The sequence below is a fragment of the Selaginella moellendorffii genome, unplaced genomic scaffold (assembly GCF_000143415.4).
Source record: "Selaginella moellendorffii unplaced genomic scaffold, v1.0 SELMOscaffold_5, whole genome shotgun sequence".
NCBI classification, from domain to species: domain Eukaryota; kingdom Viridiplantae; phylum Streptophyta; class Lycopodiopsida; order Selaginellales; family Selaginellaceae; genus Selaginella; species Selaginella moellendorffii.
The window spans coordinates 2,981,732-2,995,335 of NW_003314266.1; the positions used below are offsets into that span (position 1 = coordinate 2,981,732).

Sequence of the window (13,604 nt, forward strand, 5' to 3'; positions counted from 1 at the left end):
AGTTCATGTAATTTAGCTGAATTTCTACAAATTTTCTTTTAATTTATGTCATGTCTCGCATTCCTTTTGTCTCTCTGCTGTTCAGAGGTCTCAGGCTCAACTAGCACGAATGCTTTAGGTGCCCCTGTAGCTCCTCGGGCCACGGGAATCTCTGCCAAGTTCTCATTGGGTGACAACGAAAGGGTGGTAATCTCAAACTCGTACAATTGCGTGGCTCAACGTCGGCGATCAAGGTCGCGGGTGATGCCCTGGCATTGTGATGCAAAACAAGGTGTAGCTTTACAAGAAAAGCTGCCACTTCGTGGTTAGAGAGGCAGCCGAAGAGTTTGAAGTTCTAGAAGAATCCGGGATGTTTAGCTTGAATAAGTGAATCGTGCATTGTGTCACTGGTGAGCGCCAGCAAGAGAACATGCCACGCTCCAAATATCAGCTTAATCCTTCCCTCTTCAAAGCTGGAAAACGCAGCAAAAGAAGAAGAAATTTGTTTCTTACCTCGAGCTTTTCCCCCAAAATCCTCATGATCGTCCTTGACACTTCGCAGTGGCAAGGAAACGACCATTCTGGCTAAGCGCCAAGCACGAAAGTGTGTCTGAGTGAGCGTAGATCTAGAAGGGATACCCGTGAGCAACATGAACACAAAGGAATCGCGAGAATATCCAGGACACTAGAAGTTTATAAGTGGTGACGGATTTCCTCGCCGTCTCGTTTGCCCAGACATAAACACATCACAAAATAAAGCTCACGATAAAATCTATGATGTTATGAATGTATGACATTCTTTTGGTTGTGGATTTTTCTTATGCTTTGGAGACTAAGCTTGAGAATGTGATGAAGGAGAAGTTTTATATCACTCAGAGTATTGCGGCTTTTAAGGAGCAACTCCAAATACATGAAATAGTTGACTATAGAAACTTCGATGTGGTGTGGCTGGTGAAAAAACTAGAGAAACAATATGGCCATGCAGTTTTTGTCACCATTACTGTTCAATCTTATGCTTTTAGTTGGGTGCCTTCCAGCTTGATAGGAAAAGTGTGGAACAACAATGCAATGCGATTTTTGTCACTATAGTTCGATTTTTCATTCATTAGAATATTCCACGACTGTCGATTATTTCGAAGGGCTCTACCAGTAGTCTCCACAAGAACACGCACCATTCTCAAAGTGGTGGAAGCGTATAGCATCACGAACAACGATCTTCCGCCCCACAACCTTGGAGATGGCCTTGACGGCTGCATGGCAATCAAAGCACACGCGGAGGTTCTTGACAATGTGGAGCGCAGTTCCTGGCGGAGTGGAGATCAGCCCAAACGCGATCGCCAGCCTCTCACTGTGGTACCAAAGCAGCTGCTCCTTCTCCTCCTCCTCCACGTCCCGAAGAACAGCTCTCACGTCAGCGACATAGCCCGCCTCCTTGACTCGCGCCTTGAGCCTCTCGATCTCTGCGTGAATCCTCCCGAGCTGCGGGTGGAGCTTCTGCGCCGCCATGAACTCGTGGACGCGATCCTTCACTTCGATGCTGCTCAATCCCGGCTGCTTGGTTATCCCCCTGAGTCTCATCGCCTTCCTCGTTCTCCTGGCCTCGTCCATCCTCCCGGTCGAGGAGTAGAGGTTTGAGAGCAGTATGTAAGGCCCCGAGTCCTCTGGATCCAGCTCGTAGATAAGCTCCGCGATGCGAGCCCCTCGATCGACGTCTCCGTGCATCCTACATGCGCCTAGGAGAGCTAGCCACGCCGAGGAGTCGGGCTCGTATGGCATGCTGTTGATGAGATCTTCGCTGAGCTGCAACTGGCCGGACCTTCCCAGGAGATCGATCAAGTTGAGGTAGTGCTCAAACACCGGCACCACTCCAAAGTCGCGTATCATCGAGACGAAGTAGTCCACCCCGTCCATGGAGCGACCGGCGTGGCTGCATGCGAAGAGGAGGCCGAGAAAGGTGATGCCGTTCACTTCCAGGCCGCCTTGAACCATCTCGTGGTAGAGCTCGATAGCCTCCGTCTCGTAGCCGTTCTGTGCGTAAGCAGCGAGTATGGCGGACCAAGTCACGGTGTTTTTCTTTCCCAGGCTGTCGAAGATGGCTCTTGCGTTATCCAGTCGCCCACATTTGCCATAGAAGTGCATGACCGCCGTGCCGAGAGCCACGTCCATGGGAATCCCGCTTGCGGTAATGTCGTCGTGGACCATCCGGCCTTCCGTGTGTGCTGCTAGAGCCGCGCAAGCGTCGATGATGGTGAGAAACGTCACTGCGTCTGGCTGAACCCCTTCCAAGTCCATGAATCTGAACACCTGGATGGCCTTCTTGCACTGCCAGTTTTGAGAGTAGACCGCCACCATGTTGTTCCAAGTCACCAAGTTCTTCCGAGGTAGACTGTCGAACACGGCCCTGGCAGCGTCCACGTTTTTACACTTCCCAAACATGTTGACGAGCGACGTCCCCACCATGGTATCGGACTCGAGCCTCTTGTCCACAGCTATAGCATGGACGATCCGGCCTTCTTCTTCGGATGGAAGACTGGCACAGGCGTCGATTGCGTTGATCAGAGTGACTTGGTTCGCTATCACACCCTCTAAGTCCATGGTCTTGAAGAGGTGGAGAGCTTCCTTGCCTAGACCGTTTTGCGTGTAAGCTCCAATGATGCCGTTCCAGGAGATCACGTCCCTGTTCTCCATTCTGTCGAAAAGTACCCGAGCTTCGTTCATGTTTCCATCCTGAGCGTATGCCACCACCATCATGTTCCACGTTGCAGTGTTGCGCTGAGGCATGTCGTCAAAGAGTTGTCTTGCTTCCACCAGGCGACCGTTTTGAGTGTAGGCCGTGACCAAAGATGTCCAGGAAATCACGTCCCTCCTGGTCATCGTATCGAATGCCTGCTTCGCCTTGCCCAAGCAGCCACACTTGCCATAGAGGTTGATGATGGCGTTGCCGACGTCCACATCTAGATGCAAGCCGTGGAAAACTGCCCTGGCATGATACGTCTTTCCAAGAACCAAGTTCCGGATGTTCGAGCAGGAGTTTAAGATGCAGACGAAAGTGATCCGGTTTGGAGAGACGCCTTCTTGATCCATCATGCAAACCAGCCTGATAACTTCGTTTCCTGGCGAGCCCGTGATGATGGTGTTCCATGAAGCAACGTCCCTTGCCGGCATTTCATCGAAGAGAAGCCTCGCTTTGTGTTGATAACCATACTGGCAATATGCTGTGATCATCGTGTTCCAGGACACTGTGTTCCGATCCGGGTTCCGACCAAAGATTTCTTCTGCCTCTTCCAGATGACCGTTTCGGATGAAGACCGTCATCATGATGTTCCAGGAAAACGCGTTCTTTTCCTGAATCTGGTCGAACACTGACCTCGCCTCTGCAATGCCCCCACACTTGCCATACATCTCGATAAGCAGATTCGCGATGAGTCTGTCACTGGCATATCCATCCTTGACAAGGCAAGAATGGACCCGCTTGCCCTCCAGCAGGGCCTTCGAGTCGGCGCATTTCTTGAGAAGCAAGACGTAAGTCGAGATTTCTTCTCGCCGCTCATCAACTGTCCTGTTACCATTTGCAGCTGACCATCCCGCAGTAGCGACGCCCATCTAATCGTCGTCATCTGTGATTGTGAAGGCCCTTCTTTTGGCTGGCTTCGGTATGGCTTCAGCTTCGGTACCTGCTAAATCCTCCAAGTCCATCATGTCCTGGCTAGCGTCGTCAGCAGTTTGGTGTTTCACCAGTCTTTTCTTTCTGTTTACAGGGTGCCCTGGAGGAACGTCGAGCCTGAAAGAAGCGCTAGGAAGTTGGCGTCTTGATAAATTGGCAAGTTACAACTTACACTTCCTGAAGGTCCACTTCCGCATCGGATGGCAACCTGTTTTCCTCCACGTAGTCAGCGTTGTTAGCAGCAGGTAGTGTTCTGTTCTCTGTATCTCCCTTCTCAAGGTCACCTTCATCGTCATCTTCTTCTGATTCAGTCCACCCCTGATTGTCTTCAGAACTCTCACCGTCCTCCCTGCAAACGTCATGAGAAATCTATAAATCAATCAAGCTTTTGAACTGACCATTCATTCAAAGGCTGGACGCCGTCGTGATTGCCCTTATCTAACTCGTCGTCCTCCATATCGTCATTCCTGTGACAAATGTTTTGCAGCTTCTGAGTGTGATGGTAAAAGGCTTACCTGTCAGCGTCAATTGGACTTGTTCCATCAGCGTGAATGTGAGATGGTGTAGTCCCGTTACGATGTAGACCGAGCTGTTTTAGCTTTCTTGTTACTTGCGCACTGGATATCTTCCCATCGCTATCCAATGCTCCTGCAATCAGTTTGGAGCAGCTACGCTTGTGCTTAAACCTGAAACAAAACATCCTCCAGGTGTTAAAGAAAATTAAGGTAAAGTCTTACTGTTGGAAAAGCTCAATAATGCGCTTTTCATCTTCCTCATTGAAAGGACCCCTTCTGCGTTTCTTGGGCACAGGTACTGTTCTATGAGCAACTCCTCGTTCGCCAATAATACTAAGAAGAGGAAAGTCAAGGAACGAACCTAAGTATAGGAAAATGTACCTCGTGGATTCAGAAGCCAGGTTGACAAAACCATCATCAGCTTCTTCTTGAAGAGCGTCCGCAAGGCAAGTAATAGATGTATCCCCTTCGAACTCGTAATCATCGGCAATGTCACGGGATGATTCACGGCTTCTTGTAAACAGCACATCCACGTAAAGCCAAGGATTCGACTTCAGTTTCTTGAAAAAGTTACGAACGACTTTGTTGATGAAGGAGATGAGGAATTTGTACTCTTCTAGTTTTTGAAGTTTTTCATCCAAAAGGATGGTTTCAAAGGTTTCAAGGATTGAAATCTGCAATATTCAGGCTTAAAACGAATCAATTCGGAAAACAAACTCGACAGACCTCGTATAGCAAGGGCTCCAGCTCGCAATCTTTGCATATCCGGTGGAGCATACAAACGATGTAATAATTCAAGGCAGGGCTGTTGGACTGGTAGAATGTCAGGAGCCAGCAATAGTTGGAAACGGTTGTACTGTCTGCAAACGTATTAACGCATTTGAGGACGTTAAAAGTGCCTTCTCGCGTTGAAACATTATCATGGTCGTCTTGGAGGTCGTCAAGCAGTGGCTCTGCTTGCGCCTGCTCCTTATCACCTCCCGCCTGCTCCTGATCACCCCCCGCCTGCTCCTGATCTCCTCGCAAAATGTCGTTATTTTCCTCTAGTGAAGCCTTCGACGCTTCAATACTCTCAGGTCCCGCATCTGATAAATCTTTAGAGTCATCCTGTTTTTTCCTGGATGCTTTATTTCGAGCCTTTTGGACAACCTGCTCCAAAATACATCTCAAATTTGCGATATAGAGGCATTTATTTAACTTACTCTCAAAGCACCGTCTTCCTGGATTGTATTTTCCATCAGTTTCAATGCGACATGAGTAATTTCGACCATGTTCTCAAGATATCTACATGGACAAAAATATGCATTCTTTTAAAGTTTCAAATAAATTCCCTTTACCTCCGAGGTTGTTTGTAGTTGTTGAATGCCTTGATTGATCTACAGCATGTATTCAAGATGCCTCTTTCGGTCTGATCATAGAAAACCTTATAAGTAAGCGTCCTAGCAGTGCGAACATCACGATTGGAGAAATTTGACCGTTTCTTGAGCACTAAATCCAGAATATGAATCTAGAAAAGAGAAAACAGAAAAGAAAGAATAAGCCGACACTACGAGGGAACTAGGCTTACCATCTCTTTTAGCAGGGAAACAACCGCGACAACCGGGATCCAGTCATTAGGAGATTTAGCAGCTTCCGTATAATCATGCCATTTTGATACAACCATCTGAAACGTCTCTTCATTCATTGTACATGAAACATGACCACAGACTGAATCTGATAAAGCACTTTCATCTGCCTGTCAAAGGTAGTAAGGAACAGAACTCAAGTAAAGACAACTTACAAGTGTTTTCAGAAGCTTATAGCGTTGATAGCTTAGAAAAAATTCAGCAACTTCATAAAAGGTAACAAAATCAGAAGTCTCAATCTCTCGCCGTTCTCTTTCAACATCTTCCTGGAAAGTCTGTACCAAGACTGGAAAGAAAAGAAAAAGTAATAGAACAGATTGGAATCAAAATTAACGTACTGTTATATGCTCCCGTTTCTAAAAACTGATCAGCATAGTCCTTTAGCGAGACGCTGATATCGTCTCGAGAAGGTAAAGGGACGTTGATATCGCGAGCAAACTTTTCTTCAGGTTCCTCGACTTGTGGACACTTCTTACTGGTTTCATCCGCTGCTTGAAACGGGCTTGTCAGAACCATTTTTCTGGTACCGTCCTGTCTCCATTAAAAATTATAGAGTAATGCTAAGAAACTTTTCGGCACCTTGTCAACACGAACAAATGTCCCAGAGAAGTGTGTGCGGCGGTGCATGTTCTTCCGTCGCATTTCATTTAAAGCATTTGAACTTGTCTCCTTTGTCTGATATTGCAGCTCAGTAAACAACCGACTTACAAATAAAAGACGAAACTACACACCTTTCTCGATGCTTGAAAGAGCAACTCTGGTTTTTGACCCCAGAACATATGGTGTAGAATCTGAATAATAAGGAAGTTATCCTTCCGGATGCCATTTTTGAAGGCGGGCAAATACTTCGTAACGGCTAGGACGATGTCCGGTCCGCACTCGCGAAACAAACTCTCGAGAATACCATCTCGCAGTTGAGAGTACCGCTCGGCAGGGTAAGGACCAACCCAGTTCATAGCTTCTGGTACAGCCAGAAGGTTCTGAATGAAAGCGAGCACCAGCTGCAAAAGCCTCCAGTCATCTTCACTGACAGAGCCCCTACAAGAGCATAAAGACAAGTTATGAAAAGCAGGCATCAAAAGCTAAGCACATACTTTTCCAAATGCCTGAGAGGTTCTTCTAGATGTGCGATAATTGCCCCGAGAACATTGCGTTCGCGAAACTCTTCTTTGATTTGGCACAGGTACTCTACTTGGTCGAACGTGTTGGTGGAGTTTTGATCGATGGGAAGAGTGAGGAGAATCGACACCTTCACTGGAAAAAAGAAAAAATGAAAAATGTAAGCCATGAAGAACGAAAAACACGACAGGAATGGGACTAACACGATGCAAGAAAGAGATGACGATCTTCCGAATAGTGCTGTATGATCGGTACCAAGTACTTCCCCGCGACATTCCATTGCCCAAGCTGCATAAACACACGCCTGCTATCCGGATTGTCTCTCGTCAAGCACCGCTGAAGCTCCCTCAGTTTTTCTGTGGGAGTGAACGAGCAAAATAAGCATAAACTCCTCCAGCCATGAAATCCATACCTAAGCAGTGAGATCCCTTGACGAAAACCTCCGATCCTTGGTGCCAATCGTCGCTGCCGCTCGTCTCGAACGCTCCAATCCCCGAAACAATGGAAGCTAACCTCCGCTCGTCCGTCGTCTCCAGCTTCTTCTGGATCTCCTCATCCTGCTTGCGCGCGCCCTGTGACCAGGGCGCATACACCAGCACTGGCGCCGCGGCATTCTTCCTCGTCGCCTTCTTCTCGGCGTCGTCGCCCCTTGGCGGGCTGGACGCCGCCTCGTCCTCCATAGCCGAGCTCGCGCGAACCTAAAATTTTCAAAAGCTCCCGCCAAAATGGCAATAAGAGCCCTAAAAAAGCTGGGTTTGGTGAAGATAGAATGCCTTCACGCGGCATTTGCGGCCAACAAGAAATAATAGGAGGGGTCAATTTGGTCACCAAACCATCACAGCTTTTTTCTTTCTTTCCGTTCGTATCGTATTTCTACGACGGATATTCTTGTCCATTGGCAAGAACTTTTTTGTTCTTCCCAGCTGTTCTCCATATCTCCACATTCGGTCGAAAATTCTTCCACCCCGGAGGGAAGAAATCCAGCTCCAATGGCGGCCGCGGCGACAGTGATGAAGAGGGAGCTGGGGTCGTCCGAGGAGAATTGGACGCGATGCACAGCCGGCGGCACTGGGATTGGGATTTTCGGCATGGCGCTGCGCCAGATCGTCCAGACGCCGAGCATTCTCCTGGCTGCCAAAGCGGTATGTGAGAATCACTCAATGCTGCGAGCGCAACTCGTCCCCGACGCGAAATCTTCCTCCAAGAAGCTGGCATTCGAGGTCCGGAGCGTCGATTCTTTCGCACCAGTGGTGGAATCACTGCCGTGGCCAGAAGAAGGAACCCTAGGTTCTTGCGATGGCGACGAAGAAGCGCTCGTCAAGAGCGCGCTGCAGGCGGTGGTCACAAACGAGCTAAATCTTCCCTTCCACAAGGAGCACAAGGAGCTCGATCACACCGTGGATATCTTCCAAATCCACGTCTACGAGGAGGCTTCCAGCGGCTCCTCGATCATCGTTCTTAGGTTTCACAGCGGGGCTTGCGACAGATATTCTTCCTCCACCGCCGCGCAGGAATTCGTGGCGGCGCTCGATCGATGCGTGGAGGCAGGGGTAGAATGCGAGCGCCAGGAGCAGCAGCGGCAGGATCGCGATGGATTGCTGCCGTGCATGGAAGATCTGGTTCCCAAATCCAAGGCGTCCAAGGGTTTCTTCAAGAAAGGGATCGATGCTGTGGGATACGCGCTCAACTCCTCCAAGAGCGCGCTACTGCCGTTCCAGCCAGGATTCACGAAGCAGCCACACGCGACGCCGTTTAGATCCGAGATCCTGAGCTACAGCCTCGGCAAACCAGGTACATTGCTCGATTCAAAGCTTCTCGTGCCAGATCTTGGATGAATTTCTTGAAGGTACCGAGGATTTCTTTGCGGCTTGCAAGCGTGAGAGCACGACGATCGCAGCGGCGCTCTCGGCGGCATTCCTCAAGATCGCCGCCAGCGTCACGAAAGAAAAGAAGCAAGACACATTCTCCTTTACAAAGTAACTCTCTCGACGCTTGGTTTCTATAGTGAGTGAGGAATTATTTTTTTTTTCTTTGTGAAGTGTGCTGGATTGCCGTGGATACTTTGAGCCTCCGCTGGACGCCAGCGTTGTGGGGAACTACTCGGCCGGATTGCCTCACGACGAGCAAGTCAAGGAAAGCGTTCCATTCTGGGATCTTGCAAGGCAGATATCGTCTTCCACCGAGAAGAACTTGGCAAAGAGCCGCCATTTCTCCGAGCTCTCCGTGCTTAATATGCTTCTATCCCAGGTACTTGTGCTGGTTTTTGGGCTGTCGTATAAGACTCTGTTCTTATTCTTACAGGTGATCAAGCATCCGAGCGTTACACCCAGCTCGTCCATGAGGACAGCACTCTTCACCGTGTTTGTGGACGGACCAACAAAGTGTAGCTGGGGGAACGTGAAGAACCTCAAGCTTGCTGGAACGATTGGGCCGCTGGCGTCCATGCACTACGTTGGACCTTGCTTCTCTGTAGCCGAGGCTCTACTTGATGGTCCCGAGCTCTCTCTCACCTTCGTTTACACGACGCCAATGTACTCTCGCAGCCAGCTCCAAGACTTGGTATCCTCGTCGCTTGATCTTCTCAAGTCTGCGGTTGCTTCCAATTGAGGTACTACTTCCAGCTAAGTTTTCTGGAGGGCATATCTTTTTCGAGATATTGCCAAACTCGATTGATCAATTAATCCTTTTGGTGTTTCTAAGATCCCGCATAGAGGTTGTGGAGAAGCCTGTAAAGCTTCTGGTGGTTCTTATAAGACGTCGCGTTTGCGGCAGCACGGGCCCCGAGATGAACGTCCCCTTGGCTTCTACAGGCTCCAAGCAAAGTAAACCAGGCTGCGTCACGACCTTCAACAGCTCCACTATCGGGTGATCTTTTCAATAAGTTTATGATTCTCTCGGCTTCTCCAACTTGTCCAGACCGCCCGAGAGCGTCGACCATGCAACAGTAGTGCTCCGAGCTTGGTCTCAATCCTCGCTCGCTCATCGATGCAAACTGGATCAAGCAATCCTCTAGCTTCCCGACTTGACAGAGCGCTGTGAGAAGGCCGAGGAAAGTTACCTCGTCCGGCTCCACACCACTGAGATCCATCTCCTGGAACAGCTCAATCGCAACCTCCTCGCAACCATTCTCGGCATATCCTTGCAAAAGCGTCGTCCACGAATAAACATTTGGTTCAGGGATCTCGTCAAAGAGTTTCTTCGAGTAGGAAAGATGCCCGTTCTGGGAATATGCTGCGACAATGGCACTCCAGGCTCTTATGTCTTTGTAGCTCATGGCATCGAACACATGTTTTGCTTCAGCGAGATTCCTGTCCAAGGAATATGCGCCGATCATGGCAACACATGCCACGGAATCGTAGTGAGGCATTCTATCAAATAGATCTCGCGAATCTTCCACATACCCTTGCCGGGCATAGACGGTTACTATTGCGTTCCATGCTATAAGATCCCTACTGGGCATTATATCAAACATCCACCTGGCATTCTCCAATTGGCTGCACTGCGCAAACCCCAAGAGCATACACGTCCATGTAATCAAGCTTCTCTCGGGCATTTTGTTAAATACAGTCTTCGCTTCGTCTAGATACCCGTACTGCGTATAAATCTGTATCATCGTGTTCCACGTGGAAAGATTCCTATAAGGTATGGCCTTGAATAGATTCCTTGCTTCGTCCAGCCGTCCATGCTGTACGTGCGCCGTGATCATGCAGTTCTGTGATACCACATCCCAATGCGGCATATTATCGAAAAGGAGAACAGCATTTTCTAGATGCCCATTTTGGGCATATGCTCTCACCATAGCGGTCCACGCCACTACATTCCTATACTCCATGTTGTCAAAGATTCCTTTTGCCTGAAGTACGTCACCAGCGTCTCCGTACCCAGCCACCATAATGGTCCATAGCACTAGATCAAAATGGGCCACAGCTTCGTACAGGGATCTCGCCTCAAGCATATGCCCATTGCGGGCATATGCCTCAACCAGCGCAGTTACCGCAAGAATATTCGACCCAATAATTTCGGGCATTTGCTCAAACGTTTGGACAGCCCTTCCAAGCGCGCCAAAATAACTGTAGGCGCGAATCATGGTCATCCACGTCACAACGTCCTTTTGTGGCGCTCTCTGAAAGAGATCCTCGGCATCTAGAAGATGCCCACTCTGGGCATATGCCACGAGCATGGTGTTCCAGGAGACTATGTCCTTGTAGGGCATCTGGGCAAAGAGATTCTCGGCATCTTCCAGGTAGCCGTTGGATGCGTAGGCGGTGACGATGCTGTTCCATGAAACGGTGTTCTTGGCGGGCATGGCATCGAAACAAGCCCTAGCGCGATCGATGTGCCCGTTGCGGGCAAAGGCGGTGAGTAGGATGTTCCAGGAGAAGATGTTTGGCGCGGCAATGGCCGCGAAGGCGGCGGCAGCGTCGGCGACGCTCCCGCATTTGCCGTAGGTCTTGACGAGCAGATTCGCAAGGTAGACGCTGGATCGATGGCGAGCGCTGGCCTGGATCTTGGCGTGGATCTGGCGGCAGTCCTCGGCATGGCGGCAGTCGCGGATCGATCGCGCCAGGAGCGTGGCCTCGTCGCGAATTTCGAGAGGCGAGGTCATTCATCTCGATCTTGTCAGTCGGATTGCAGAGATTTCGACGGGGTTCCATCGGATTGCAGAGATTTCGACTGGATTGCGATCTTTGTGATCTTGGCGAATGGATTCATATCGAAAAGGGAGATTCCGTGGATTATCAAACAGGCCTTTCTTGGCGCGCACGCAAGTGCCACGTCACACCGCTAATTTAGGGCTCCTCCGGAGGCATGGAAGACGAAGAAGGGGCGCGCGATTCTACCAGTGGGAGAAAAAAGGCCACGGCAAGGTCGGCGCTCCTCGCTCTCCTAGACGCGGGGTTTTGCCGATTGGAAGAGCTCTCGCGAGTGCCACAGAAGGACGTCTTGGCGGCCGCGCACAGGCACAGCAGTGGCACGGTTTTTGGCTGGCTTATCGGGCTGGGTTTGATCGCCGAGCAGGAGAAGGTGGTCTACATCGGTGGGACGAAGCGATTCCGGCACCTTCTGAAGGAAGGAATGGTAACCAGCGATGGGCTTGTGTGTAGCTGCTGTGATGAGCTCTTCAATCTCTCGGGCTTTGAGGCTCACACCGGGAGCAAGCTTCGCCGACCGGCAGCCAACATCTTCGTGGGCGATGAGGCCCAGCTCTCCATCGCCGACTGCCAGAATGTAGCTTTCAAGATGGAGACTTTGGAATCACTACCGGTGCCCATGGCGAGTGTGGAGGAGATGGAGCGACGCGATGAGAATGAGGAGGAGGAGGAGGAGCTTCCCAGCAGCAAAAGGACCAAGCTTGACGAATCCTTTGGTACGTCGCCTAGCGTAGAAAAGGAAAGCTTTGCTTGCCAGACCAACTGCGATCCTTTCGAGTCGTGTGACTACTCGAAGATGCTCCCGCCGCTGGAAGCAAAGGCCGAGCTTTTCAACAGCGAGGGGCTTCCAGTGGCTCGCAGGCGGAAGTTCGATAGCTACTGCCAGAGCGACGAGGACTCGGGCCTCACCACTGTCTCCTCCGGAAGCGACGTAGACTATGAGGCCGCCGCGAACAGCGATCAATGCTGCGGGATTTGCAACGAGGGTGGCGAGCTCGTGTGCTGCGAGACGTGCCCGTTAACTTTCCACATGGAATGCGTATCGCTGCTCGAAGTTCCCAAGGACGCCTGGTTCTGCTTTCGGTGCCTTTGCTGCCACTGCGGCGAGCCCCTGAGGACGCAGCCGTGCGAGCAGTGCGAGCGGTGCTTCCACCCGGGCTGCTGCGACGACGCCATCCTGGCCGGGGACTTTTTCTTCTGCTCCTCGGGCTGCTGGAACCTTTTCCAGAGGCTCGCGGAGATGGTGGCGACGGTGAATCCGCTGGGGCGATCGGAGCTCTCGTGGAGCTTGCTGAGGCGGGGCCGCTGCGACGACAAGCTCCTGGCGGAAGCTCTCCAGCTGATCTCGAGCCGGTTTGATCCGGTGCTGGATTGCTGGACGCAGCTCGACTACCTGGATGCGATGGTGTTTAGCCGGAGCCACCACTCGCCGAGGCTCGACTTCAGCGGCTTCTACACGGCGGTGCTCCAGAGGGGGGCGGAGGTGGTCGGGGTGGCGGTGCTGAGGATCCACGCGGCGTGGCTGGCGGAGATGCCGTTCATTGCAACCAAGGCGGGGATGGAGGGGCAGGGGATTTGCCGCAGCCTCTTCACCGCGGTGGAGGAGATGCTGGCGCGGCTGGGCGTCGAGACGATGGCGCTACTAGCGGCAAAGGACACGGAGAAGATGTGGAAGAACTCGTTCGAGTTCCACGCCGTGGATCGCAAGCTCAAGGCCCAGACGGTGGCGCTCGGCCTGGTGGCGCTCAATGGAGCGGGCTTCTTGCAGAAGAGCGTGGGCGTGGGCGAGAGGGGGTCGGATCATGAGGCGGCGGCGGAGGAGGTGGTGGTGGCGGCGAAGAAGCGGCGGCGTGGGAGGCCGAGGAAGGAGCAGAGCGATGCGCCGGCAACGCCGCCAGCGACCAGGGCGAGGCCTCCGAGAGCAACCGAGGTTCACTAGGAATCCCACTCGGCATATACGATTTTTGAATATCGGATATTCATTATGTTCCATGCCACGTGGAGATACTGGCTGACACTTGGCCAGCGGGTGGCAGAGGCCACGAACCAA

The 13,604-nt window shown here is 51.2% G+C and overlaps 4 protein-coding genes across 4 annotated transcripts; 1 reads left to right on the forward strand and 3 right to left on the reverse strand.

Moving 5' to 3' along the window:
• Positions 1-1,059: 1,059 nt before the first annotated feature.
• LOC9659366 (pentatricopeptide repeat-containing protein At4g21065) lies at positions 1,060-3,586 on the reverse strand. The gene has a single exon (XM_024669962.1). The coding sequence runs from the start codon at positions 3,580-3,582 to the stop codon at positions 1,123-1,125; it is 2,460 nt and encodes an 819-aa protein (XP_024525730.1). The 5' UTR covers positions 3,583-3,586; the 3' UTR covers positions 1,060-1,122.
• Positions 3,583-7,588, reverse strand: LOC9660508. Its single transcript, XM_024669960.1, has 17 exons — positions 7,315-7,588; positions 7,106-7,258; positions 6,878-7,037; positions 6,515-6,821; positions 6,363-6,458; positions 6,122-6,314; positions 5,939-6,069; positions 5,726-5,893; positions 5,496-5,665; positions 5,361-5,442; positions 4,885-5,307; positions 4,540-4,832; positions 4,381-4,491; positions 4,159-4,329; positions 4,042-4,110; positions 3,816-3,992; positions 3,583-3,760 (listed from the first exon to the last, which is right to left on the reverse strand). The coding sequence occupies exons 1-17, from the start codon at positions 7,580-7,582 to the stop codon at positions 3,583-3,585; spliced, it is 3,150 nt and encodes a 1,049-aa protein (XP_024525728.1). The 5' UTR covers positions 7,583-7,588.
• Positions 7,589-7,661: 73 nt separating this feature from the next.
• LOC112344693 lies at positions 7,662-9,601 on the forward strand. Its single transcript, XM_024669976.1, has 4 exons — positions 7,662-8,693; positions 8,749-8,878; positions 8,942-9,149; positions 9,204-9,601. The coding sequence occupies exons 1-4, from the start codon at positions 7,892-7,894 to the stop codon at positions 9,507-9,509; spliced, it is 1,446 nt and encodes a 481-aa protein (XP_024525744.1). The 5' UTR covers positions 7,662-7,891; the 3' UTR covers positions 9,510-9,601.
• Positions 9,598-11,208, reverse strand: LOC9660509 (pentatricopeptide repeat-containing protein At4g02750). Its single transcript, XM_002965258.2, has one exon. The coding sequence runs from the start codon at positions 11,206-11,208 to the stop codon at positions 9,598-9,600; it is 1,611 nt and encodes a 536-aa protein (XP_002965304.2).
• Between the last annotated feature and the right edge of the window lie 2,396 nt (positions 11,209-13,604).

What these genes read in the sequence shown, in the direction of transcription:
- LOC9660508 (XM_024669960.1), bottom strand. Translation starts at nt 7,582, where the DNA reads ATGGAGGACGAGGCGGCGTCCAGCCCGCCAAGGGGCGACGACGCCGAG. An exon ending in AGGAAGACGGTGCTTTGAGA is followed by an intron (nt 5,308 to 5,360) that starts GTAAGTTAAATA and finishes ATTTTGGAGCAG; the next exon opens with GTTGTCCAAAAGGCTCGAAA. An exon ending in GTCCAGCCTTTGAATGAATG is followed by an intron (nt 3,993 to 4,041) that starts GTCAGTTCAAAA and finishes TGACGTTTGCAG; the next exon opens with GGAGGACGGTGAGAGTTCTG.
- LOC9659366 (XM_024669962.1), bottom strand. Translation starts at nt 3,582, where the DNA reads ATGGGCGTCGCTACTGCGGGATGGTCAGCTGCAAATGGTAACAGGACA.
- LOC112344693 (XM_024669976.1), top strand. Translation starts at nt 7,892, where the DNA reads ATGGCGGCCGCGGCGACAGTGATGAAGAGGGAGCTGGGGTCGTCCGAG. An exon ending in CTACAGCCTCGGCAAACCAG is followed by an intron (nt 8,694 to 8,748) that starts GTACATTGCTCG and finishes AATTTCTTGAAG; the next exon opens with GTACCGAGGATTTCTTTGCG. An exon ending in TTAATATGCTTCTATCCCAG is followed by an intron (nt 9,150 to 9,203) that starts GTACTTGTGCTG and finishes TTATTCTTACAG; the next exon opens with GTGATCAAGCATCCGAGCGT.
- LOC9660509 (XM_002965258.2), bottom strand. Translation starts at nt 11,208, where the DNA reads ATGCCCGCCAAGAACACCGTTTCATGGAACAGCATCGTCACCGCCTAC.